Below are 25,541 nucleotides of genomic sequence, written 5' to 3'. Positions count from 1 at the left end.
GAGAGACAAAACAAATTGAATTTCAGCTATCTTGCTGTTTAATCAGAGGCTCATCTATTTTTGCTTCTAAAACGAGTGATCAGTGTTTCAGTTTCAACCAAAATTCTGCTAAAGTCTGCTGGCTGTGGTTTAAAAATGGAAAAGGTTAGGAAGGCTCACAAATTAATAAAATTCTGTTGACATCTTCCTCAATACTTTAACCTTGGCTTCCTGTCAAGAATTAGCCTCATTTGCAGTTAGACTCAAATCACATTTTCAGCTTTGTTAAAATGATGTATTTTGAACTATTTGTAGTCTTGTTCCAAAAACATAACAAACTTTTCCCTCTCTCCTTTTCACAGCTTGCTGGAAAGGTGAGTATTCTTACCATGCTCTTCCCTGCTGAGATCATTACTGCATTCCAACATGACCAGTCTGAAAGAAGCCCTCACCCCCGTGGGAAACAGGACTTCTTCCTTCTATGCAGACAGTTCTTTCTTTTGATTATGACTATAGTTGTCAGTGTCATGATTGACCTGATTATGAAATGGTGACTGAATCCCAGCCCCAAGCCTGGGACCCACCACAGTTTACAACTCACTTTCTCCCCAGAGCCGGCCGTGTGCTGCTGGGGGATTCAGTAAACGTGGCTCTCTCTAATCCACATTCTGCTGCTCTGTCTGCCGCTGTTGCCCTTGACACTGGCTTCTTGGGTGTAAGATGTGTCCTTTCCTCCCTCTGGCCCACGCTCATACCTGTCATCTCACTGAGTGCCCACTACTTGTAAACCTTTCCTGCCCACGGCTGTGGATGATCTTCCACAGATTCGGGGCTGCACCGCGCCTTAGAGCCCTTGGATGGCAAGGCCACTGGAGCCAGTGGCTATGTCAATTTCAAAACCTCCTGGTCTCCTAGAGGCCTGCTGATGTAGACCCTCAGGGTCTTTAAGTGTGGTGCAGGTTTGGAACTAATCACCTTAATTCTGCAAAAATATACCTTGCACACAGTAAGCGCTCAATACAACTTTATGGATTTGGATTAAATGTATCTTTCATTTTTCTTATTCTATTGTTCATTATCAGCTTTCATATTTTAAAATTACTGAAATTTCTTCACCGTAAAATTCTTTGATTCAAAACACTTCTCTAAATCAATACTTCCCTATTTTTATTACCAAGAACAGTGGTTGGGATATGGGATATTTTGAGTGTAATATGCTTTGGGAGTTAGCCAGATTGGGGATAGTAGAACAGCCTGAGCAGATGGGAGTGCTTATTAAAAGAAAAATCATTTTTCTTTTCCTGTGTTCAGACTTTAACAAGGACATTGAAAAGTGAGGTTTGATACATAGGGTAGATTTTCTGTGAAATTCTAAAGTTCAGTCATCATAAGACATGAGTATCGAGCTGGGAATGGCAGATAGTCCCATTTTTGTAAGAGCTTATTGCAAAATTCTCCTCTGGTTGTGGAGAACCTTCATTGGTTCATGTTGCTTCCCTCCTCTTGCCACCCTGGTCTTCATTGAAAGCCAGCTTTCCTGAAGCCCCTGAGATAGCCCCTTTTGGAAACAGCCTCTTTATCCTCTGAATCCTCATTAAGAATAATCTTTACTCTATACCTTATAGTATAATGATGCTTGCCAATACAAGTTCCTCCAGGGCAGTGCTGCACTTGGTTCACCTTTGCATGTATTTCACAGTGAATGTTATACTGCATTTCATGTGGTAGTTACTCAAATATTTGTTGCAAAAGTGGATGGAAATCTTACAACTATCTTTATAATTAATAGATTATTTTGGAAGATTTTGGGGGAGAATAGATTTTCAAGATCCCCAATCAGCTATAATTTCATTTTATTCATTTTTAAATTTTACACACAGTAAAATTCATTTCTCTGTGTATGTGTTCCGTTTTACCACACGCATAGATTCATGTAACCACTACCCTGGTCAGGACACAGAACAGTTCCATCATCCCAAGAACTCCCAGCAATTTCACTTTACACAGCTGACTGATATGATAGCGGGCTGTGAAGTCTGAGCATTATATAGCCAAATATTCATGCTCTGCATTTATGTGACAGCTTCAAGTTTGCAGACCAGATTTCTTTCCTTTCTTTGTCTGTGGGTACCTCTTGTTCTAGAGCTGGATGAAGCACTTGCTTTGCCTCTGTATGAACCCACTTCATTGGAGTAAAGGGTAAGGGAAAGGATTTTGATCCAGTGAAATAACTTAATAGTTCTGCTTTTCTTTTTTCTAGAAAAATGTCCAGTATATCCAACAGAGTTAGTATTTGCTCTGGACAATTCCTATGATGTCACAGAAGAGAGCTTTAATAAAACACGGGACATCATCACTTCCATTGTCAATGACCTTAACATCAGGGAAAATAATTGTCTTGTGGGAGCAAGAGTTGCCGTGGTTTCCTACAACTCAGACACCAGCTATCTCATCCGTTGGTCTGACTACAATAGGAAGAAGCAACTCCTCCAGCAGCTTTCCCAAATAAAATATCAAGACACCACAGAGCCCCGAGATGTTGGTAATGCAATGAGGTTTGTGGCCCGCAACGTGTTCAAACGGACATATGCAGAAGCCAACATGAGGAGAGTTGCTGTGTTTTTTAGCAATGGTCAAATGGCCGGTAGGTCGTCCATCATCACGGCCACCATGGAGTTTAGTGCCCTGGATATCAGTCCAACAGTCTTTGCTTTTGATGAGAGAGTTTTCCATGAAGCTTTTGGGGTAAGAATTTCTCTTGGCAACTTCTTTATTTTTAAGATAGTGGTATTGTGCTAGGGCAGGATGGGAGTGGTAGAGAGTCAAGGAATATATGTGGCCTCTTGAAAACTCCTTTACAGTTTTCACAGCTAAATTGTTTTCAGTGTCTGTGAAATTCAATCCTGAATAATAACAACAGTCAATGATAACAGCAACCACATTTGCTCAGTTCCTGCTGTACGCCAGGCACTGTCCCTAGAGCTTTCCGTACGTATTCACACACTCTCACAGCCCTCAGAGGTCAATGCAGCTGTCATCTCCATGTTAAAAATGAGGAAACCGGGGCCGGGAGCGGTGGCTCATGCCTGTAATCCCAGAACTTTGGGAGGCCAAGGTGGGAAATCATGAGGTCAGGAGATCGAGACCATCCTGGCCAACACGGTGAAACATCATCTCTACTAAAAATAAAAAAATTAACTGGGCATGGTGGTGCGTGCCTGTAATCCCAGCTACTCAGGAGACTGAGGCAGGAGACTCACTTGAACCAGGGAGTTGGAGGTTGTGGTGAGCCAAGATGGCGCCACTATACTCCAGCCTGGCAACAGAGAGAGACTCTGTCAAAAATAAAATAAAATAAAATAAAAAGGCAACTGAGGCCCAGAGGATTACTAGTGACTTAACTATATACCACTACTAAGTGACTAAATTGAGATTCCAACTTAAGTCTACGTGATATAAAGGGCCATGAACGTGGTGCTCTACCAGCCCTCTACTGCTCTGGTGTTTCTCAGATTTGTTATCTGCTTGCTGTAGCTCACAGAACAGCTGGCCTTAACCAGTGATGGAAGAAGTTCAGGGGATCTTTGGACCCCTATGGTCGTGCAAAACATTTGATGTATATGAACATTTTTCCCAAAAGAGGTCGTGTCACTTTTGGATCCACAGATTCTCAAGGGATCAGTGCTCCCCTTCCCTTCCTCCTAAGAAACTTAAAAACCTCTTCATCTGTTCTACAACTTTTCAATATATTCAGATTATCCATAAAATACATTCTTCTGGAGCTGTGTAAAGCCATCATGTCCTTCAAGAGATTGTAAAGGTCTATTTTTATAAAAAATGTACAATTTCTACCATATAAAGAGAAAGAATCTCCCTATAACATGGAGAGAATCAATCTGTTCCTAACACATCCAAGCATTTTTTGGAAATAGGAGCCACAGAGAGTTACAACAGATTCTGACAAAAAGGATTGCAGGAAGTCAAAGTCCTGTGGTTTTCAGTTTTTCTTTTTGAAATTTTTCTGCCTCCTTAATTTTTCTCTCTGGGGAAAATAAGTGACATTTCAGCTTTGAGAGTTGCATAAAATTCCAGAATACAAGAAATCTGAATAAGACATCAAATTTAATCCTTCAGATAGGACTGTGCCAAAGCCCTCAGAATCCCCAGTGAGAAAGAGCCTCCAGTCACTCTAGCTAACAAATCATTTTAAATTTGCATCATGTCTACAGAGAAGGTGACCCAGGAAGCTATCTGGTTCTTATCACTCTGCTCTTACCAGATAATAACCCCACACAGTCATTCTGACTGCATATCACTCCTTGAGCAGTGCTCCCTTTAGTCATTCTTTATTCTTCCCTGCCTTGCACTCTTCTCCACTCAGGACATCCTCCTCTCTGTTCCCCTCTCTCAACTCCCTCCTTCCAAACCTCTTCATCAAGTCCTCACTGCTTCAACTCTGAAGGCATAGAGCTGCTACCCTTGATGTCTGAGAGTGTCTGTTTCCCCACATACCCATACTGGATTTTACCTATTGAGCTTTTTAAATGTTTGCCAATTGGGTAGGTAAATAAGAGTATCTCGTTGTTTTGATTATATTCCTGTGTGAGGTTAAGCATTTTTTCATATGTTTATTGCCCATTTTTATTTTTCTGTGAAATTCACCTCATATCCCTTGTATCTCTTGTTTTTGGCATTATTATTTCTTTTGGCAAGTCTGCTCTGAAATAGTTTGCCTTACTTTTTTTTTTCTTTATTTCTTCTAAAAAAAAAGAAAAAAAAAACAGGATGCATGTGCAGAACATGCAGATTTATTACATAGGTATACATGTGCCATGGTAGTTTGCTGCACATATTGACCCATCCTCTAGGTTTCCTCACCTCAACCCCTACCCCTCAACAACTCTGGTATGTGTTGTTCCCCTCTCACGGTCCATGTGATCTCAAGGTTCAACTCCCAATTATGAGTGAGAACATGCGGTGTTTGGTTTTCTCTTCCTGTGTTAGTTTGCTGGGGATGATGGCTTCCAGCTTCATCCATGTCCCTGCAAAGGACATTATCTCATTCCTTTTTATGCCTGCATAGTATTCCATGTGTATATGTACCACATTTTCTTTATCCAGTCTATCGTTAAGGGCATTTGGGTTGGTTCCATGTCTTTGCTATTGTAAATAGTGCTGCAATAACATATGTGTGCATGACTCTTTCTTGTTAAATGATTTATATTCCTTTGGATATACACGCAGTAATGGGGTTGCTGGATCAAATGTATTTCTGATTCTAGATCCCTGAGGAATTGCCATGCTGTCTTTCACAATGGTTGAATTAATTTACATTCCTACCAAGAGTGTAAAAGCATTCTTATTTCTCCACAGCCTTGCCAGCATCTATTGTTCCCTGACTTTTTAATAATCGCCATTCTGACTGGCATGAAATGGTATCTCATTGTGGTTTTGATTTGCATTTGTCTAATGATCAAGGATGTTCAGCTTCTTTTCATATGTTTCTTAGCCGCATAAATGTCTTCTTTTGAGAAGTGTCTCTTCATATCCTTTCCTCATTTTTTGATGGGGTTTTTTGTTTTTTTCTTGTAAATATATTTAAGTTCCTTGCAAATTCTGGATATTAGACCTTTGTCAGATGGGTAGATTGCAAAAATGTTCTCCCATTCTCTAGGTTGCCTGTTCACTCTAATGATAGTTTCTTTTGCTGTGCAGATGCTCTTTAGTTTAATTAGATTCCATTTGTCAATTTTGGTTCTCATTGCAATTGCTTTTGGTGTTTTAGTTATAAAGTCTTTACCTATGCCTATGTCCTGAATGTTATTGCCTAGGTTTTCTTCTAGGGTTTTTTATGGTTTTGGGTTTTACGTTTAAGTCTTTAATTCATCTTGAGTTAATTTTTGTATAAGGTGTAATGAAGGGGTCCAGTTTCAGTTTTTTGCATATAGCTAGCCAGTTTTCCTGCATCATTTACTGAATAGGAGATCCTTTCCCCATTGCTTGTTTTTGTCAGGTTTGTCGAAGATCAGATTGTTCTAGATGTGTGGTGTCACTTCTGAGGTCTCTGTTCTGCTCCATTGATCTATATGTCTGTTTTGGTACCAGTACCATGCTGTTTTGGTTACTGTATCCTTGTAGTATAGTTTGAAGTCAGGTATCATGATGCCTCCAGCTTTGTTCTTTTTGCTTAGGATTGTCTTGGCTATATGGGGTCTTCTATGATTCCATATGAAATTCAAAATAGTTTTTTTCTAATTCTGTGAAGAATGTCAATGGTAGTTTAATGGGAATAGCATTGAATCTATAAATAACTTTGGGCAGTATGATCATTTTCATAATATTTATTCTTGCTATCCATGAGGATGGAATATTTCCCGTTTGTGTCCTCTCTTAATTCCTTGAGCAGTGGTTTGTAGTTCTCCTTGAAGATGTCCTTCACATCCCTTGTTAACTGTATTCCTAGGTATTATATTCTCTTTGTGGTGATTGTGAATGGGAGTTCACTCATGATTTGGCTCTCTGCTTGCCTATTGTTGGTGTAAAGGGATGCTTGTGATTTTTGCACATCGATTTTGTATCCTGAGATTTTCCCGAAGTTGCTTATCAATTCAATAAGTTTATGGGCTAAGATGATGGGGTTTTCTAAATATACAATGATGTTGTCTGCAAACAGAGACAACTTGACTTCCTCTCTTCCTATTTGAATAACCTTTATTTCTTTCTCTTGCCTGATTGCCCTGGCCAGAACTTCCAATACTATGTTGAATAGGAGTGGTGAGACAGTTAGCCTTACCTTTTTATCCTGGATCCAGTCTCAAGTGGAATTTAAACTTGCAAAGCCCTACTGATGTTCTAGAAATTTCTAAAAATTTTTAAAAGTATTAGCAGGTTAAATCTCTATAAGTCTGATTTTTCTCTATAGAGTATATCTTTTTAAAAATTACCCATGATCTTTCCTCTTGTGAAGTTGGATAAAATGGACAGAGTTATTAGTTATTCACATTCCCCTATTTTATTATTTTTATTAGTTTTATATATTATCATTTATTATATTATTTAGTATTAGTATTATTTATTAGTTTTATTGCTGGAAGAGACCCTCTGTCTACTATAGACTGATTTTTTTCCCTCTCTGCCACATTATTCCAATCAGGAGAGAGAAATAAAACAACTTTCTGACCTAGATTTTCAGTTACTGCTTCATTTCTTGGCTCCCATATAGCAATATCCTAGGGGAAAAAAGAAATTGTCTATATTTGCTGCCTCTAGTGCCTCTCCTAGCATTCTTTCTTGAGATAATCCCAGTCACATTTTGATTCCTGCTACTCTCCTGATATTGCTCATGGCAAGGTCAACTGTGATCTTCATGTTTCTATACCCAGTGGTTGATTCTGTTGATTCTGTCTGCAACTCACTGAATTTATTTACAGTATACAACATTGTTGATTCTGCCCTTCTTTGGGAAACGTTTTCTTTTTTGGGCTGACTTTTAGTATGCCTCATCTTCCTGGTTTTTCTCTTACCTCATTAGTTGTCCCTTCTCAGTCTAGTTTTCCGATTCAGCTTCATCACCTTGGCCTCAGAATGTCGGTATTGCCCAAAGCACATGCCTTAGCCCTCTTCTCTATCCTTATGCAATCTCTTGACACTCTCATCCAGACTCAGGGTTTTAAATATCCTCAATGATATGTCTTATCTCTCATCCAGACTGTATCCTTGAACTCTAGATTCATACACACAGCAGTCTATTCAATACTTCCACTTGCATGTTAATGGATATTTCAAACTTACCATATCTAAAATGAAGCTTCTAATTTTTTCCCAAAACTTGTACAACGTACAGCCCTCTCCATCACAGCTAATAAAAATCCTATTCTTCTACTTGCAGTTATCTAAGATTCCTCATCTCTTCTTATATCCAACATTCTTAACTTTAATGTGTGTATATATGTATGTTTGTGTGTCCATGTATACAAAAGTGCATATATGTACATATATACACTAAAATGTGCATATGTGCAATAAAGTATATTAGTACTTATTAGTAAATATAGCATTCATTTAAGTACTAGTATTAAGTATTGGTATAAGTACTAATCTTGATATTATTTGTAAAAAATATATATCCAGAATTTGACCACTTCATAGTGTCTCTGTCTTTGACACCTTGATCCAAACCACCATTATCTTCTGCCTAGACTGTGCAATCACCTTTTCCTTAGTGGCCTTGTATTCGTTCTGGCCCTGCTACAGTCTATCTGAACACAGCAGCTAGAGTAATCTTATGGAAGCCCTAAGCCACCAGGTTATTCTTCTGCCTGAAACTCTGCAATTTATCATTTCTCTCAGAGTTAAAACTAAGTCTTTACAATGGCTTGCAAGGCTCTGAATGATCTACCACTCAGTCCCTCTTAGTAACTCTCTGATCTCACCTTCTCCTTGTCTTGTTCTCTCTCACCCCATCCCAGGCACGCTGTCTTCCCTGCTGATCTTCACACAAGCTAGGCATGCCCCTGCTTCCCCAGAGCTTTCACCTGGCTATTTCCTACACCAGAAATTCTTTTCTCCATCTTCCTTCTCCTTTGAATTTTTGCTTAAACGTCATGTTATCAGTGGGCTCTACTTAAATGTTATCCCAGATTTTCCCATCCCTATTATCCTGTTTGGTTTTTTTTTTCCATGAAAAATATTACTTCCCAACATACTAAATAATTTACTTTTTTATTATGTTGATGATATAGCTCTCCCACTAGAATGTAAGATAGTGGGGTTTTTTTTTGTTTTGTTTTGTTTTGTTTTTTTTGTGAGACAAAGTCTCGCTCTGTCACCCAGGCTGGAGTGCAGTGGCACGGTCTTGTCTCACTGTAACCTCGGCTTCCTGGTTCAAGCGATTCTTCTGCCTCAGCCTCCTGAGTAGCTGGTATTACAGGCATGTGCCACCACGCCCAGCTAATTTTTGTATGTTTGGTAGAGACGGGGTTTCACTATGTTGGTCAGGCTGGTCTTGAACTCCTGACCTCATGATCCACCCACCTTGGACTCCCAAGTGCTGGGATTACAGGCGTGAGTCACCGTGCCTGGCCAAGATAGAGGTTTTATCTGTTTCATTTATTTTCATATCCCCAGAACATAAAACTACACCTATAACAGAATTTGTTTGTCTTCTCTCTTATTTCCTTGAGCAGTGGTTTGTAGTTACATACACTTGTAAAAGCATCTGTTTTGCATGGTGCCTCACATAGAGTAAATGCCCAATAAAGAGTTATTGACTCATTGAATGAATGAGTGAGTGCTGTATATTGCCCATTACAGTGAGTATTAAAGTATTTTAAAAAGTAATCAGGAAATAAGAAATCAGACAGTGTACCACCAGGAATTTTGAATAAAATTCTGTCCATTGCTTTTTGAAATAGACTTTTAAGTGGAATTTGTGATTGAGAAGGTCCCCTTGACAACTGAGAGATGTGCCTTCTTCTAGATAGAGTGGACTGGAAATAGTTGGGATCACTAGTGGATCCCAAAGGAAGCTTGGGAATGTACAGTTTATGCAGGGCCCAACTTCAGAAGCTGGCATGTGGTGTATAATCAGCTGGTGCATAATCGGAAGTGTGTACAAATTTAGTCCAGAATTGCAGGCTTGGAAATAAGAGATTTTAATACTTGCCCCAGTGAGTGAATCTGGTCAGGTTATCTCATGGCATTTTTCTCATCATAATCTAGGGATGATGATACTTGTTCTATAGATACTTTTTGTGTTATGTTTAGGATAAGCAGGGGATTTTGTGTGTGTGTGTGTGTGTGTGTGAACATGCACTGAATGGAACAAGGAGCTATAATGCAAGGTAATAGTGATTAGTTGGGTGTATTTTAAACTAATCCTTAAAGTGACTGCACAGTGGTTTCCTAATAGTGACTAACACAATGAGCAAACATGCATTCACTTCTTTTCCAATGCAGTTTGACAACACTGGAACATTTCAGGTGATTCCAGTTCCTCCAAATGGGGAAAATCAAACATTAGAAAGACTTCGGCGCTGTACACTTTGCTATGGTAAGACCAGTGAAGAGAATTGACTGTGCTGAAGAGCTTAAATGCCTTCTAGATGAGTTGTTGAATGTGGCTTTATCCAGAGATTTCTATTTTTAATCATAGGTTCTATTTTCAGTTTTCTAGTTTTTCAATACCATATATCATGGTTTCAATCTCTGGAATGTTTGGAGTTTCCATACAATGTGAAAATTGGTTTAGAAAATTATCCCAACCAATGTAGCATTTCTTGGGGATGATTGGGTAGTTTATATCAGAAGTCTCTAAAATATCAAAAATATTTTCTAAATGAGTTTGGACATAACTTGTACACTGCAGGTATATGTGCTACCTACATCTGCTTTCAACAAAGCCCTTCCCTTATTGTCTGCTAGTGCCTGGAGAAGTACTGGGACATTGAAAATTTCTCATTAATTTAAATTATGTGAGATCAAAGAGGTATTGATCAAATTATAATTCTTTATAATTAGTCACTGAATCACTTGAAGATCTCAAACAAGTGTCCTGTTGGGTCAGTGTTGAACCAATGATGTGTCTCTCTGTGTGTTTTCAGATAAATGTTTTCCAAATGCTTGCATTCAAGAGGCTTTCTTATCTGAAGATTCATACATGGATGTAGCCTTCCTCATAGACAATTCTCGGAATATAGCAAAGGATGAGTTTAAGGCTGTGAAAGCCTTGGTGAGCTCAGTGATTGACAACTTCAACATTGCTTCAGACCCTTTAATCTCAGACTCTGGTGATAGGATTGCCTTATTGAGCTATTCTCCTTGGGAAAGTTCCAGGACAAAGATGGGTACAGTAAAAACAGAGTTTGATTTTACCACTTATAACAACCAACTCCTAATGAAGAATCACATCCAGACTTCCTTCCAACAGCTAAATGGAGAAGCCACAATTGGTGATGCCCTAATGTGGACCACTGAAAATCTCTTTCCAGGAACACCCTATCGAAGAAAACACAAGGTCATCTTTGTGGTTTCAGCTGGAGAAAATTATGAGAGAAAAGAATTTGTAAAAATGATGGCTTTGAGGGCTAAGTGTCAAGGCTACGTCATATTTGTGATTTCTCTGGGCCCTACACGTAAGGATGACATGGAGGAGTTAGCCAGCTACCCACTTGATCAGCACCTGATACAGCTTGGGAGAATACATAAACCAGATCTGAATTATATTCTGAAGTTCTTAAAGCCCTTTTTATACTCAGTCAGGCGTAAGTTATTATTTCATTGTTTTTCTTTGTTTTAATAAGCTAGTGTTTGTTACTATTATAGTATTGATAACCTATTTTTGTGTCTATAGCTAATCTAAACATAATTTATGAATTAGATGGTGAGATGGGGCCAGGAATGGATCATTTGCTGGTTATACCCTGTTTATATCCTGGTCACAAAATGGCGAGGCCTGAGGCCTGTTTTTATCATAGTGTGTCTGTTAGCCAAACTCTCAGCACTAGAAAGTCACAGAGTGACTAGAGGGCTTATGAGTCACATTTGCTCAAGAAGTTCTGGCAGCAGTTAGGTGATTTCCAGAAGAACATTCAAGTAAAAGTTTCACTTGCTATACCTGTTTTATTTCCAACTTTGGTACACCCTGGAGACCTGTGTGAGGATGTGAAGATAGCAGAGTCCTGGGCAAACACATCACCTAATAACCTTGTTAAAAAGCAGGATGTTCTTCCTGAGGATGTCTAGGGTGAAGCCTGAGATTCTACATTTCTAACAGGTACCGCAGTAATGTCAATGCTGCTGGTTCATGGATCACACTTTGAATAGCATGGCTCTAGGCCAGTGCACTACGAAGGGTTACTCATTGGATGAGTGCCAGGTTACAAGTTGATGTGTGAAGAAATAAATACACAGATTGAGAGTAAACATCTAGAAACTTTTAAGGCAATTTGACATTGATTGCTGTGGCATACAGTTGCATGACCAGTGGACTCTGTCTCATTGAACAGGATTTAGACCAAAAGCATCAGTCTGCAAAGAACTAGAAATGAGAATACCTTGTCCTCTACCACAGACGGTTTGGGAAAACACTCTTCTAGAGCAATTGTTCTCAATACGGCACAATTTGCCCCAGGGGACATTTGGAAATGTCTGGAGGCATTATTTGGCGGTCACAACTTGGGGATGCTACTAGTATCAAGTAAATAGAGGTCAGGGATATTGCTAAACATCCCACAATTCACAGGACAGACTCCCCACCACAACAAAGAATAATACATCCCCAAATGTCGATAGCAATAGCACTGAGGTTGAGAAACCCTTCTCCATAAGATCCCACAGAATCAGAGCTGAACCTTTCCTTTCTGGAAATCTGACAGTTTTAGAAGTAAACTTGGCTGGAATCAATTCTACCACTGTACAATCCCAGTTTCCTTGCTATTCAAAGGATTTCCCAACAACACCACAGTGATAATGTCTTGAGCGTTCACTTTTCATTGCAAGGAGAGCTCCACCTTTCTCCTGTGATTCATATTCAATTAAAGAATCCAATAGTTGCCCTCTTGGGAACACTGTTATTTCTTTAAATCTAAGATGCCCTCAACTGTATAATGTAAAGGAAAAAAAGTTTCCAATTAAATTTTGATACCAACTTTCCTATTAGAGCATTTTATTTTACAGCAATTGAAAGAATTCTTTTGGATGTATAGTAAATATATCACTCCTGTGCATGCATAAAAAGAAAATCTATGTGGAATAGGCAGGTTAAGGCATTCCTAAAACAACTTCTTATTCAGAATTTGACTCTTGTGAGCTACTTCTTGGCTCAGAGTCATTGGTATCCATTTTTTTCTATGCGGTATTGTTCTTTGTGCCATTAAGATAGATGATAATGCAACATTTTAAAAGACTATAAAACAACTCAAAGCTGGTCATGTTGGACTGTTAAGTGGCTTTGCAATTATGTAGAGGTAGCCGACTTTTGACTTTCACCTGGGAAGTGTTAAACACACCCAGTTCACTGCCTTCCCACAACCACTTGGTTTGTAGGAGTGAAAAGACTCCTCTGCTGGTATTTATGGGAATGTTTTCAAACTGCTGTCCCGAGTTCTACAAGTTTTGGTGCTGGCATGTTTGCTCTTCCCACTTGCATAGGCAATGACCACTGCATCACAATTCCTGCCCACCCAACAGTAAGTGTCAGATGCAATTAATCAGAGATGCATTTTCATTTTAAAGAAGTAGAAAAAAGGAAAAAAATGCTCATCTTAGAATTTGAAAATGTGATTATTATGAAACTACAGACATTATCTGAGATATTTTCATAGAACCTTGGATCATTCAATGGCTGAAGGCCTTCCTTAAAATCTTTTATTTTCCTGAATGGGGCAGGGTAACATACTTCTCAATATTCCAAAATGTATAGAACAACATCAGGAAGGGGATAAATAGGCATGTTATTTAAGTAAGGTAAAATCTTGTCTGTGATTCTTTTCCTCATAGGAATCAGTGTTAATGGGTGCAGAAGCACAGAAATGATATCAGTATCATGTAATGAAACATTACCTTGTCTCTATTTGATCTGTTAGCATAAGTCTGGGTGAAAAACCTTTGATGAACCAGAATAGAGTATCTCTTAGATTATGTTAGCCTGAGCATGTGAAAATCATGTGTCGCTGCATCACAACTAGCCCTTAGATGAACAATTTGAGGAAGTCTGTTTCCATGATTCTGGTAATCCTTTGGCTGCTAAAACACTCTGAAACCAAATTTTGAGTGCTATTGCTAACTGCTATTATCTGTTTTCACCCCAGCCAAACTTTGCTGAAATATGTTAGTGACATTAATTGCTTCAAGAGGATTCCTGTTGGGATTATCTTTACCTAGGAAACATCATTTGCAGTTTAAAATCTAACTATAACTTTGTTCTCTCAATAGGGGGATTCAATCAGTACCCACCACCAATGCTTGAGGATGCCTGTAGTCTCATCAGTTTAGGAGAGAATGATCGAAATGATGGTTTCCAGTGAGTTAGAAAGCTCTTATATTTACAAGCGACTGTTAATTGACTGATGGGAGTATAACTGGTTAATAACACTTTATCAGGTTGAGTATGCTAACAAGGTCACCGAAGTAGACTTTTTATGCATTCCATTTTCCGTAGCTGAAATTACATATCAGGTATGATTTCCAATTTGATGTTTTTATAACATCATAAGCTTTATTACAATTTTGCCTTTAAATTCATGGTTTCTTCAGAAATTCCTGTATTGAAATTTACCCCAGAATAGAACCCACAATTTATCCTCGATCCACCTCAACCTCACTTCTTATTTCTCCCAACCATGAGTTCTGGTCACACTGAACTCTTACCTGCCTTGTGTGAATTATCCCATTTCACACTGCCTGGGACTCTTGCTCCTTTCGGTGAAACCCTAGCCATCTTTCATGACCCAGATTGAAGCTGTCTTGTGTTTGAAACCAATGTTTACTCCCCATCAAAACCCATAGTCTTTTTTTTTTGCACTGCTGAGGCACTTATTACGGTCTACCCAGGGTCTTGTCTTGCTGAAGTCGGAGGCTACATATGATTCATGTTTCATCCCCAAAAGTTAGCATAAAAGACTACAATATAATCGTGTATATAATGTTCCTTGATATTGTATCCTAAATAAAAATATAACTAATTAATCTGAAGGAATCTTTGCTCTGAAACTGAGTGAAAGTGGCCCGTCTTAGTTGCTTTCTTCTTTTCTATGTGCTTCATCAAGCTTAGATCCCTGGGACCCTGTTTAGACCCAGGTTTAGACCCCTGTGTAGGCCCAGGTTTGGACCCACAATCACCCCATCGTCTCAAATTGCAATTAAGTAAAAGAGCTTCTCAGAACAGATAAGGTCTCTTTGATACACCCAGGAGCAAAATGGAAAGGTGAGTTCTCCAGAATTCATGCAAGCACATGTTCCTCCAATGTCATATTTCATTTACTTGGTAATTATGCAGGGAAGCATCTAGCAGCCAATACCTTCTGAAGGACAATGTGGCACTGATCTTATGTGAAGCGGTGTTTCCCAACCTTGAATAAATCATAAAGTCATTTACAAGCAAAACCAATTCTATAGGACAGCAGACAAAATATTGTAATGTTATTTATACATTTACAAACACAAATCTAGCTGCAAATATTATACACTTATAGTTCTTATGCAGCTGTTAAACCAAAACAAGTTAATACATCAAATCCAGACAAACCCAGTGAGACAAAAATTTTCAACACTAACTTAATGCAATGAATAATTCTTCTTTGTCAAGCTGGAACTTTTAAAAACCAAAAAAATGGTAGATGTTGGTAAAATATATAAAATATGGTGCATGCTGCAGAAGAACATCGACATGCAGCTTGCCTACTCTGTTACGTGATGACATGATTCCCCACCACGTATCTTCACCTGCAGTACTGCAAGATTATTCACACAGTGTGCCATCACACGTGATATCACTTGATTTTCTCCTGGTGTGAACGTATTATTTACATATTACATCTGACTTTGCTTCCTCTCCTCATTAACTCTCAACAGTTAAAGTCGTATTACTGGGTGCCAAACAGTATCAAATGCAAATGCAAACACAGACATTGAAATTACATAAAATTGCATAATCAAGAATAAACTTCTATTGAATATATTTTATATCATCAACCAAATAAAAACACAAACTTCTCAAATTATCACAGAGAACTCTTAAACTGCTATGATTATAAATGTAGACACTATTTTAAGAGGCACTGATATGGGTTATGTTTTATATAATCTTACTTTCTCACAGCAGTGCTTGGTAGATTAAGTTTTTTCTGCATTTTCCATGGTGATTGGTATCAATCTGAGATATAATATGATTGTTCCAAATGCTTGTGCGTTTCTTTTCACTTATCTAAAACTCTTTACATGCTGGATATGGTGGCTCACACTTGTAATCTCAGTAGTTTGGGAGGCTGAGGAGGGAGGATCATTTGAGCCCAGGAGTTCGAGACTAGCCTGGGCAACACAGCACGACCCAATCTCTACAAAAATTAAAAATTAGCCCGTCATGGTGACATGCATCTATGGTCCCAGCTACTCAGGAGGCTGAGGTGGGAAGATTGCTAGAGCCCAGAAGGTTGAGGCTGCAGTGAGCTGTGATTGCACCGCTACACTCCAGCCTGGGTGACCCTGTCTCAAAAGAGTGAGTCCCTGTCTCAAAAGAAAACAAACAATAAAACTCTGCACAAATCAAACTTGGTTATTCCAAAGTAGTACTTAATAGCCTCTAAACAGATGTAAGAAAAGATAGAATAAGTAGAAAATTTTATCAGAGTTTTAAAAAATAGTATGTGTAATGAATCTCAGTGAATTATTTGATTGAAATGGATTTATATTTTCACCACCCAACTGGTTTTTTAAGGAGATAATTAAATAACTATGTTAAATGTTAGGATTTTTTATTTGCCTCCTTCTCTAAAGTTATCTAGACTCACCAAGAGTTTTTTGGGTTTTTTTTTTTTTTTTTTCCTAGATTTACTACTGAGCTACAAGAGGATTTTTCAGGAGAGAATGACTTCATTGGCCAAGAATTAAATTTTGGGAGAGAATCATCTTTTATAAAGATAGAGGACAATGGAAGTGACTATTTGGTTTACCTTCAAAGCCAAATGTTTGAGCCACAAAAATTAATGATCAATTATGAAAAAGATAAAAAATCTGCAGAAATTGCAAGTCTCACTTCTGGTAAGAAAATGAAAAGTCATGATGGAAATGTTTAAATAGCCGGGATCCTCATCTTTTAACACTGGTAGAAAATCACATAAATTAAGGCTGGTATCTAAAGCAACTTTTTTTTAAGTTCATTATGGTAGATACAACTTCTATTTTTATTGAAATTGAATGGTGACGGGCACTGCTAGGGAGATCACTGATAGAACCTCTCAGAAATGTCCCTGATATTCTCACCAAGCTTAAGATTTCTCTAGAATCCACAGTTTAGAAGGTTAGTATGATGTAGAAGGAAGCAGTATAGTGAACATCAGAGCAAAGGAGGGATTAAAATGACCTTTTTCTTGGCGGGGGAGATGGAGTTTCATTCTTGTTGCTCAGGCTGGAGTGCAATGGCACAATCTTGGCTTACCACAACCTCCGCCTCCCGGGTTCAAGCAATTCTCTTTAAAATGACTTTTAAAAGTTGGCCTGGCCAGTGTTCCAGAATTTGTGATAATATGAGAAAGTATGTTTTATTTTTGTGGTACCCAGAAATGATACAGCATAAACTCCCTTGATGCCTACTCTCTACGGCAAAGCAATAACTTTTGTAAAAATGTAATAATTTCAAACAAATCAGATACAAAGGAATATATCTGTACTTTCATTAAAAAGTGTGACAGGAGGTAGGAATGGTTAATGGGTAGAGAAAAAGGAAAGAAAAAGGAAGAACTACTATTTGATAGCACAACAGGGTAACTGTAGTCAATAATTTAAAAAATTTTTTAAATAACCAAAAGAGTGTAATTCAATTGTGTAATACAAAAGCTAAATGATGATTCTCATCATTCCGTGATGAGAATGAGGTACCCCATTCTCCATGATGTGATTATTATGCATTGCATGCCTGTATCAAAGCATGTACCCCATAAATACACACACCCACTCTATACCCACATAAATTAAAAATACATTTATTTTTAATTCCAAAGAGACTATTCAGCCATTCCACCTATGCATCTGGAATCTTCTAAAATGCTTATTTGGCAGAATGTCAGTATTTTAAGCATTGTTCCAAAAGTATCATATGGTAGTTAGAATAGGTAAGTACAAGAGAAAAAGGGGTCAATTTTGTACTATAATATTCATTCTCAGTAGCTTCCCCAGATAAAATTTTTTTCTTGGGTTTAACACTTACATCCCCACAATTATTTCTAAAATATAGATATTTGAACCTTATCTTTAAAACAGCTAAACTTACCTTTGTACAAGCTACAATTAAGGATAAAAAAGACAATCATTAGTTGAAAAATAGGCACCTTAGCTCAAAAAAAAGTGATGCAGTAAAACTAGATATATGTAGTACCATGGCATTAAGACATTCAAATGTGTATTTTTTTCAGTTAACACTTTTTTTTTATTTTCTTGTAGACACAGACTAAAGAAGAAAATTAAAGATTTGTACCTTTTAATGGATATTAATTGTGCATGTTCATTTTAATGAATAGCAAATTACAGTAGCCTTCAAGGCACAAGAATTTGTTATGGTTTGGTTTAAAAAGGGAAAAAAAGAGAAGAAGAGGTGTTTTGGCAGAGGGTTAGAGTATCAAATTGTCATTTGTGATAGCTTTGTTAGAGCTAAGCATTCCAGAGTCTAGGAATTTAGAAGCATGAACATTTTCAGGAAAGACAGATATGACTGGATATGAAAGGAAGGAAGGAAAGAAGGGCATCTCTGCAGCCATTGTTAATGACTGATGTTCAGTATAAAAGAAAGACTTTTCATTGGTTTTTTTCAGCTCTCTGAGAATCAAGATATGTATAGTTAGTGTAAGGTCCCATTTGGCTGAAGAAATAATTGTTCATAGCTCTAGCAAGAAAAAAAATGTAAATCCTACTGCACCCAGTTTCTCCTGCAGTGAGTTGAAGTATGCTGAGAGTTCTGGGGATGATTACGTCAGGTTGGGATAGCCTGGCAACACTGAGTGTTTCAGACAGAAGGATAATGTGTATTTTTTAATCCTTTAAAATAAATGTGAGTCTAAGATCATAAGTGTTTTCTAGGAACTTTGTGCTATTCTTTTCTTTCTTTCTTTCTTTCAATCATCTTTAGCCAGTTGCCAAAAACTGCCGAGATCTTCCTGTACAGTGTGCTGTCCTGTAGAGTGAGTTGTGGTTCAGATATTTTATTCAGTCACTCAGAAATGAGCTTTGATAAGTTCCAGATGTATGGCACAAATAAAAGGTTGGTAAGTTTCACAAGCACCTCCATATGCTGTGTTTGTTACCCATTCATAATCCAATTCTTTTGGCTGATAGCTGATCTGTCTGCCCTTGAACTGAAAGGCTGGGAAAAGTCAGGAATCTTAACCATTTAAGAAATTTGTAGTACCCAGAGTCCTGTGAGCTGGCAATGAGTTGTGCATCGCTCTCTTTCAAAAGAAGCACAATCACTGACTATCTTCTTACCTATGCCTCTTTCTCTGTTTCTCCCCATCTGCTCTGGTTTGAATTGAAATCATCTTCAATTCTATCACCTTTCTTGGCCCTCCTTTTACTTACAGCAGCCCAAGGACAACCCATATCAGAATTACCTGGAAGCTCATTGTAAGCACAGATTCCTAAGCCCTCCTGATAACTACTGTTTCATATTTAGGAGTGTGAACGAGGAGGAGAACGCTACAAACTTTATAACCACTATGGGTAATATTTGTATGCCCTCAAGCTTGAGATCAACTATGTCAGTGGTTCTCAAAGAGTTGTTCCTACACAAGCAGCATCAGCATCACCTGGGAACTCATTAGAAACACAGATTCTCAGCACTTGTCCTGGACTACTGAATCAGACATTCTGGGAGCAGGACTCACAATCTGGGTTTTAACAAGAAGCTCAGGTGATTCTGGTGTTGGCAGAAGTTTATGGGTCACTGCACGTTTGAACATTTTGGTGTGCCAGATTTAATCTGTGCTCTCAATGGAGCTGAAAACAATTGGGTATCTAGAATCACAGAATAGAAATGAGAATTTGTGTTGCTAAAGAGTTCCACGTGAAGTAGATTATAATTTTATCTTATTCAAGAACATCCATCCATCTATCCATCCAACATCTATCTGACAAAACACATTCCATCCATCTATCCATCCAACATCTATCTGACAAAACACATTTAAGATCTAAATATGTAGAGATTATCTAGAGATACTAACAGGCTTTTTGAACATAACATCTGCAATATAAAAATCCCTTGCAACATGCAGTCCCTTCTAATTTCTTGCCACAAAATGCACTTTGTTCTTTGACGTTATGTAACTTTAAAATGGGTTGTTTAATTCTAATTAAATTGCAACTATTGACCCACTGGTAAACTAGCACTTTCGTCAAAGATGCTGTATTATGCTTGCAGATGTTTTCTTGTGAAATGTTTTTTAAATGCTGTATTAACCAGTACTTAAGATACAGCTAATCTACTTTCATAATTAAAAAACAGGATAATTTGTAATGCATTTTAAATACCAACCCAAACTCAGCCTAGGGCCTGCTCCTAGCTTTAAGCAGCCCCAGGCCTTAGGATAACTTCAACTGATGTTCTTTTCAATGAGCTCATTAAGAAATGAGAAGCAACACTTGCTGCTTCAGACTAGGCTGGAGTTTGCTTAAGGGAATTTACACAGGTTTTGTTTTTCTGTTTAATTTTTCTAACTGTACTCTTATTCTGATTTATAAATTGTTTTGTTTTTAGAGCCAATATATATGTATTTTTTGCTTTGAATTACTCCTAGGATAATAGAACTGGAAGGGTATTAGTGATGACCTGGTAAAAACTCACCTGGGAGTAGCTCTACCCTACCCCACACAAGGGGACATATTGCAACGTCTGGAGACATTTTTTGTTGTCATAATTGGAGGACCCCACTGGCATCTAGTGAATAGAGGTCATTGCTAAACATTCTCCAATGCACAGGACAGCCCCTCAGAACAATAAACTATCAAGTCACTCTTAAGGGAAGTGTTTTAGAAGAAACCTCATGCCCCCAAGTTTGTGGAACTGGCAGACTCACTAGACAGGCTCTCTACTGCTACACCCTGTCCACTGTTCCCTTATGACATGTCCAAGATTCTACTATATATTTTTTACAAATGATAAAAGTACTATTATACCATATAAAATTCAAATACCAAGTTTCAAATCAAACAATTTAGCAAATTGAGTTATTTTTAATGCATAATACGTTCTTTTGTTTTTCCACAGGCATATAGGTTTACAGTTTTATTTAATTGCATATCCTGCTTTTCACATGATATTATGTCACAACATTTTCTATATTGCTGTAAGCTTCATACTGATTTTTTAAATGTTCTCAAAATGTTCCTTTTGAGGAATGAATGCATGTATTTGACCATTTACTTTTTTTGAACACTTGGATTGCTTCTAATTTTTGCTGTCATGTATCAAACTTGAATGTATATTTTTACTTGGGCTAAATTTAAATCTGCACTGGAATAAAATGCAGCAGTACTGGCTTCTGAGTCATCCAAGGAACATCAGCTGAATGTTCTGCTTTCCTATCAGTACACTTTTCAAATAAGAAATCAGCAGCAGAATTATAGTAATGTCTGGATTTTAATAACATGTTTTATGAAATAATTAAGAAATCTTAACCATCGTATTGCTCTTTGTAGAATAAACTGAGTCTCCCATTACTTCATTTTAAGCTGTAAACTGAGATGGCTACACTTCCTTTTGCTTGGCAATTTGTCATTAATATTGTCATTATAGTTTTGGTTTTCTTCCATGAAAGTTTCACATGTGAACAAGACGCATGTAAACTGAGGGTTCAGAATAAGCGGACTATCTGAATTCAGACATACACTGACATTGCTTCTGTATGTTTTGTGCAATCATTTGTTGCAACTAATGAATGTTCTAGAGTGTTGGTGGCATTTTATGTTATGTGACCCTTTCTAATGGAATAAAAACTGGGTACTTGAAGTATTAAGTAGGTGATGATGGTGGTGATGGTGATGGAGGCGGTGGTGATGATAGCATTGGTGCTGGTCATGGTAGTAGCAAAGATGATGGTAGTGAAGATGTTTGCTGTTGCTGATGGTTGTGGTTGAGGTGCGTGGTAGGGATGGTGGTGGTGATGATATTGGTGGTGATGGAGATAAAAGTATGAAGGTGGGGTGGTGGTGATGGTGGTAGTGATGATGGTGATAGTGAGGAGGTAATAGTAATGGTAATGATGGCAGTGGTGTGGTGGTGGTGGTACTGGTGATGGAAGGAAGATATGATGGTGGAGTGGTAGTGAGAGTGGTGGTGATGGTGATGGCTGTGGTGGTAGTGGTGATGGCAAGTTAGTTGGATGATGGCAGCCCTCATAGAGGGCTTACTATATGAAAAGACTCTTAGATTTTTGCGTGGATTTTTCCTTAACTATTCAGACATTCTTTCATATAACAAATATGTCTTTGGCTCCTGTTCTGAACTAAGCCCTGAAGTGGACTTTTTGGGGAAATTAGGGAGATTTTAAAAAAGACTCAGACATAAGCTTTGTCTTCAAGAAGCTTGTCATCTGTCAGGTATATTCTGTGTGTGCAAAAAATGACTACTTCAATCCAGAATGTATTGAATTTAATTTTAAAAAAAGTGGCATGCTTTGGGGAATCAACATTCATTCCATGCAGGACACCTTTCAAAGTATTGCATACACAGTATCACTTGACTGATGAACAATGAATGAGGAATAATAGTAATCACAGAAGCTACTGCTTATTGAGGGCAACCATGGGCCAGCCACCATATAAGCACTTTATAGACATGATTTTATTTAATCTTTATTAAATTAAATCTATCATTTCCTTTTACAAATGAAGACACTGATGTAAAGGTTAAGAACTTCACACAAATTCATGTAGACTGTGAGTGGCAGAGCCAGGATTCAAAAACATGACCATCAACACACAAACACGGACTTTTAGCAACGTATGCCATGTTGCCTGGTGATGGTCATTTCTGCATTTACAAATGAGGAGATATATCCGATGGCCAAATTTGAGTATAAACTAAATCACTAAATCATGTAATCATAGTTTTTGTGGCACAATTCTATTTTTAAATTTAAATTAAAAAAAAAAAACCTTCTTATAAACTCATCCGGAGGCATGGAGCACAGAATAAATAACTCCATTTAAACCAACCTGCCATGTCCTAGGTCATTTGGGTGTAAATGACTCCTAAGACATGCATTGCCTTTTCTCAGTGTGCTGGTCCCTTTCTGCAGACTACTGTTTCAGAGTAGGAAATGACCCACAAGACTCACTCTTTTTTTTTTTTTTTTTTGAGACGGAGTCTCGCTCTGTATCCCAGGCTGGAGTGCAGTGGCCGGATCTCAGCTCACTGCAAGCTCCGCCTCCCGGGTTCACGCCATTCTCCGGCCTCAGCCTCCCGAGTAGCTGGGACTACAGACACCCGCCACCTTGCCCGGCTAGTTTTTTTGTATTTTTTAGTAGAGACGGGGTTTCACCGTGTTAGTCAGGATGGTCTTGATCTCCTGACCTTGTGATCCGCCCGTCTCGGCCTCCCAAAGTGCTGGGATTACAGGCTTGAGCCACCGTGCCCGGCCAAGACTCACTCTTATCATCTAAATGCCACCTAGAAAAGTCTAGGCCAAAAAGACATGAATTATAAGTCTTTGGAGAAAAGGATGAAATCTATTTTAAGACAGTCATCCCTACTTATTCAGGTAAATGAGGGACAAGGACTTCAAACAGCAAAACAAGAGAATTTTTAATATGTCTACATTTCCCTTAGGCATAAAATCAATGACATCCATCAGACACATACGTATTTGTGCCTGCCTCCTTTGTTGCCCCAACTCGTGCCTTTAGAACTTGACCAGTGACTTTACCAGACAGGAGGGGTGATGGGCCTAGGCTGGCAGTGATAAGTGGAGAGGTGTATGAATGATTGCCTACTCCTTGAAGTTAAGCATGTGTCAACACAACAGAATGAGAGTTCTCATTTCTGAAAGCATCTGTACACTTGTGCATGTGTGTGTAAATTAGACCAGCTGACTTTGCTTTTTTCAGTAGAAGTCCCGGTTTGGATAATATACTGTCGTGGGAAGGATTTTCAGATGCCTGAGACTTTTCTTTGTTTCTTTCTAAAAATTGTATTTGTGGAGTAATTAGGATATGCAAAGCATGGTGCAAACTTTAATTTTCTCAAAAACCTTTTAAGGTTGTGGTATATTATTACATATTTTTAAGGTAATGAAACTGAGGCATGGAGAAAACTCAGGGTCACAAAGTTAACAAATGACAGAGGCAGGACTCAAACTCTGAATATTCTGCTGATAATCACTGTTCTACAATGCCTAAGAAGAGAAAAATTACAAATTGCATTTAATTCATATGTAGTTGCTTACTTTTGGAAGAAAACATTCTCTGGTGGCTTCAGCCAGAAGGAACAGCCATTGACTGAGAAGCACATTTTTCACACCAGGTCCCAGGGCCTTAAGTGAGCTGGTTGATGAGTCACTTCATGTTTCTGCTAGACTCTCATCTCTAATGACCAGTTCTTCTGAAGGAGCTAGACCAAGCTGGGTTCAAATCCTGCCTCTACCACTTATCAGCCATCCTTTCTTAGCCAACTCATTCACCCTTTCCAAGGCTTGGTTTGCTCATCTGTAAAATGGAAATGATGATTATTCTACCCTCATAGTGCTTCAAGGAAGATTAAATGAAAGAAGACAAGCATAGAGCTGAGCACAAGACCCGAAGCAAACTAAATGCTTGATTAAATACTAAGAAAGTAGAAAAGCCAAAAGAAAGTACTGCTAATCTCATGGGAAATCATAAAAAAAATCAACTTGGAAAATACTAGCTACAGTTCATCTGGACAGAACCTCACACATCAAGTAGCCTCAATTGTACATGTAGCTTGCCTATGAAGAACACATGGTTAATTTTGTCCCCTGAACAAATTTCAAAGCAGGCCACTGGATAACTCATGCATATCTTGAGATTTCCCACAAATGCCATGAAAGGCAGCATAGCATCCTCACAGCATATCTCATCCCAGTCCAGATGGCCCAAGTCCTTCAGAGCCTCCCTTCTCTAAGTTTCCTTTCCAGCCCCGCTTCTCCCTAACGTTACTGGAGCACATCTGGTGTTGTGGCTTGAGTCACTGGCCAAAGTCAGGCTACTCTCTGGGGGTGCTTCCCTGGAAATTCTGCTGAATCCCTAATTCCTTCCAAATCTTGCCCATAGGAAAGTGAGTCAGTTCCCCTTCCTCTGCCATTCTAAGGAAATTCTTTCACAGAGTTGAAGAAGAGAATTTGGCTGGGTTGACATTTCCAGAAAATACACAGCACCATTGTGAGCTGTGGGTATATTTTATCCACACTTCTGCCAGATTATCTTGAAAGAAAATATTTTTGAAGACCTTGTCTCCCTAAGTAAGATGAATTATTCTCCAAGTAGAATAATCACACCTTGGGTTTGACTAAATTTTAGAGTTTTCAAGGTACATCATCCACATTTAGCCTCAGAGATTCTCATTCTAGTCCTGTAAGTTGGGAAGGGACCTATTTTTAGACATTTTGTAGATGAAATATACCTCTTTAGAAAATAGTTCTGAGGGGTATTTTAGAAAAGGATTGAGATTTTGCTTATTTATAAAGAAAAAACTGGAAAAACAGTAATATTTCTGGTATGGGCTTGCAGAAAAAAATATTTCACTAACATGGTAAGTTAACCCTTTTGCTTCTACTAGAATATTTATGAATCTACTAGAATATTATGAATATCTTTTTCTTTTTCTTTATTTTTAGAGATAG

The 25,541-nt window shown here is 38.2% G+C and overlaps 1 protein-coding gene across 3 annotated transcripts in view; it reads left to right on the top strand.

The window, feature by feature from the left end:
* The window catches only part of COL6A5 (collagen type VI alpha 5 chain), a 130,617-nt gene that overhangs the window by 84,480 nt on the left and 20,596 nt on the right, over nt 1-25,541 (top strand). For all 3 annotated transcript variants that reach the window (XM_021934872.2, XM_003895127.4, XM_021934871.2), the window contains exons 32-37: nt 342-353; nt 2,240-2,724; nt 9,937-10,030; nt 10,581-11,240; nt 13,912-13,999; nt 16,523-16,734. In XM_021934872.2, coding sequence (XP_021790564.2) covers nt 342-353; nt 2,240-2,724; nt 9,937-10,030; nt 10,581-11,240; nt 13,912-13,999; nt 16,523-16,734 — 1,551 coding nt within the window. The remainder of the gene's footprint in view (nt 1-341; nt 354-2,239; nt 2,725-9,936; nt 10,031-10,580; nt 11,241-13,911; nt 14,000-16,522; nt 16,735-25,541) is intronic.

Source organism: Papio anubis, chromosome 2 (genome assembly GCF_008728515.1).
Source record: "Papio anubis isolate 15944 chromosome 2, Panubis1.0, whole genome shotgun sequence".
NCBI lineage: Eukaryota > Metazoa > Chordata > Mammalia > Primates > Cercopithecidae > Papio > Papio anubis.
The sequence above is the reverse complement of the archived record's forward strand: the minus strand, read 5'-3'. Positions and strand labels throughout refer to the sequence as shown.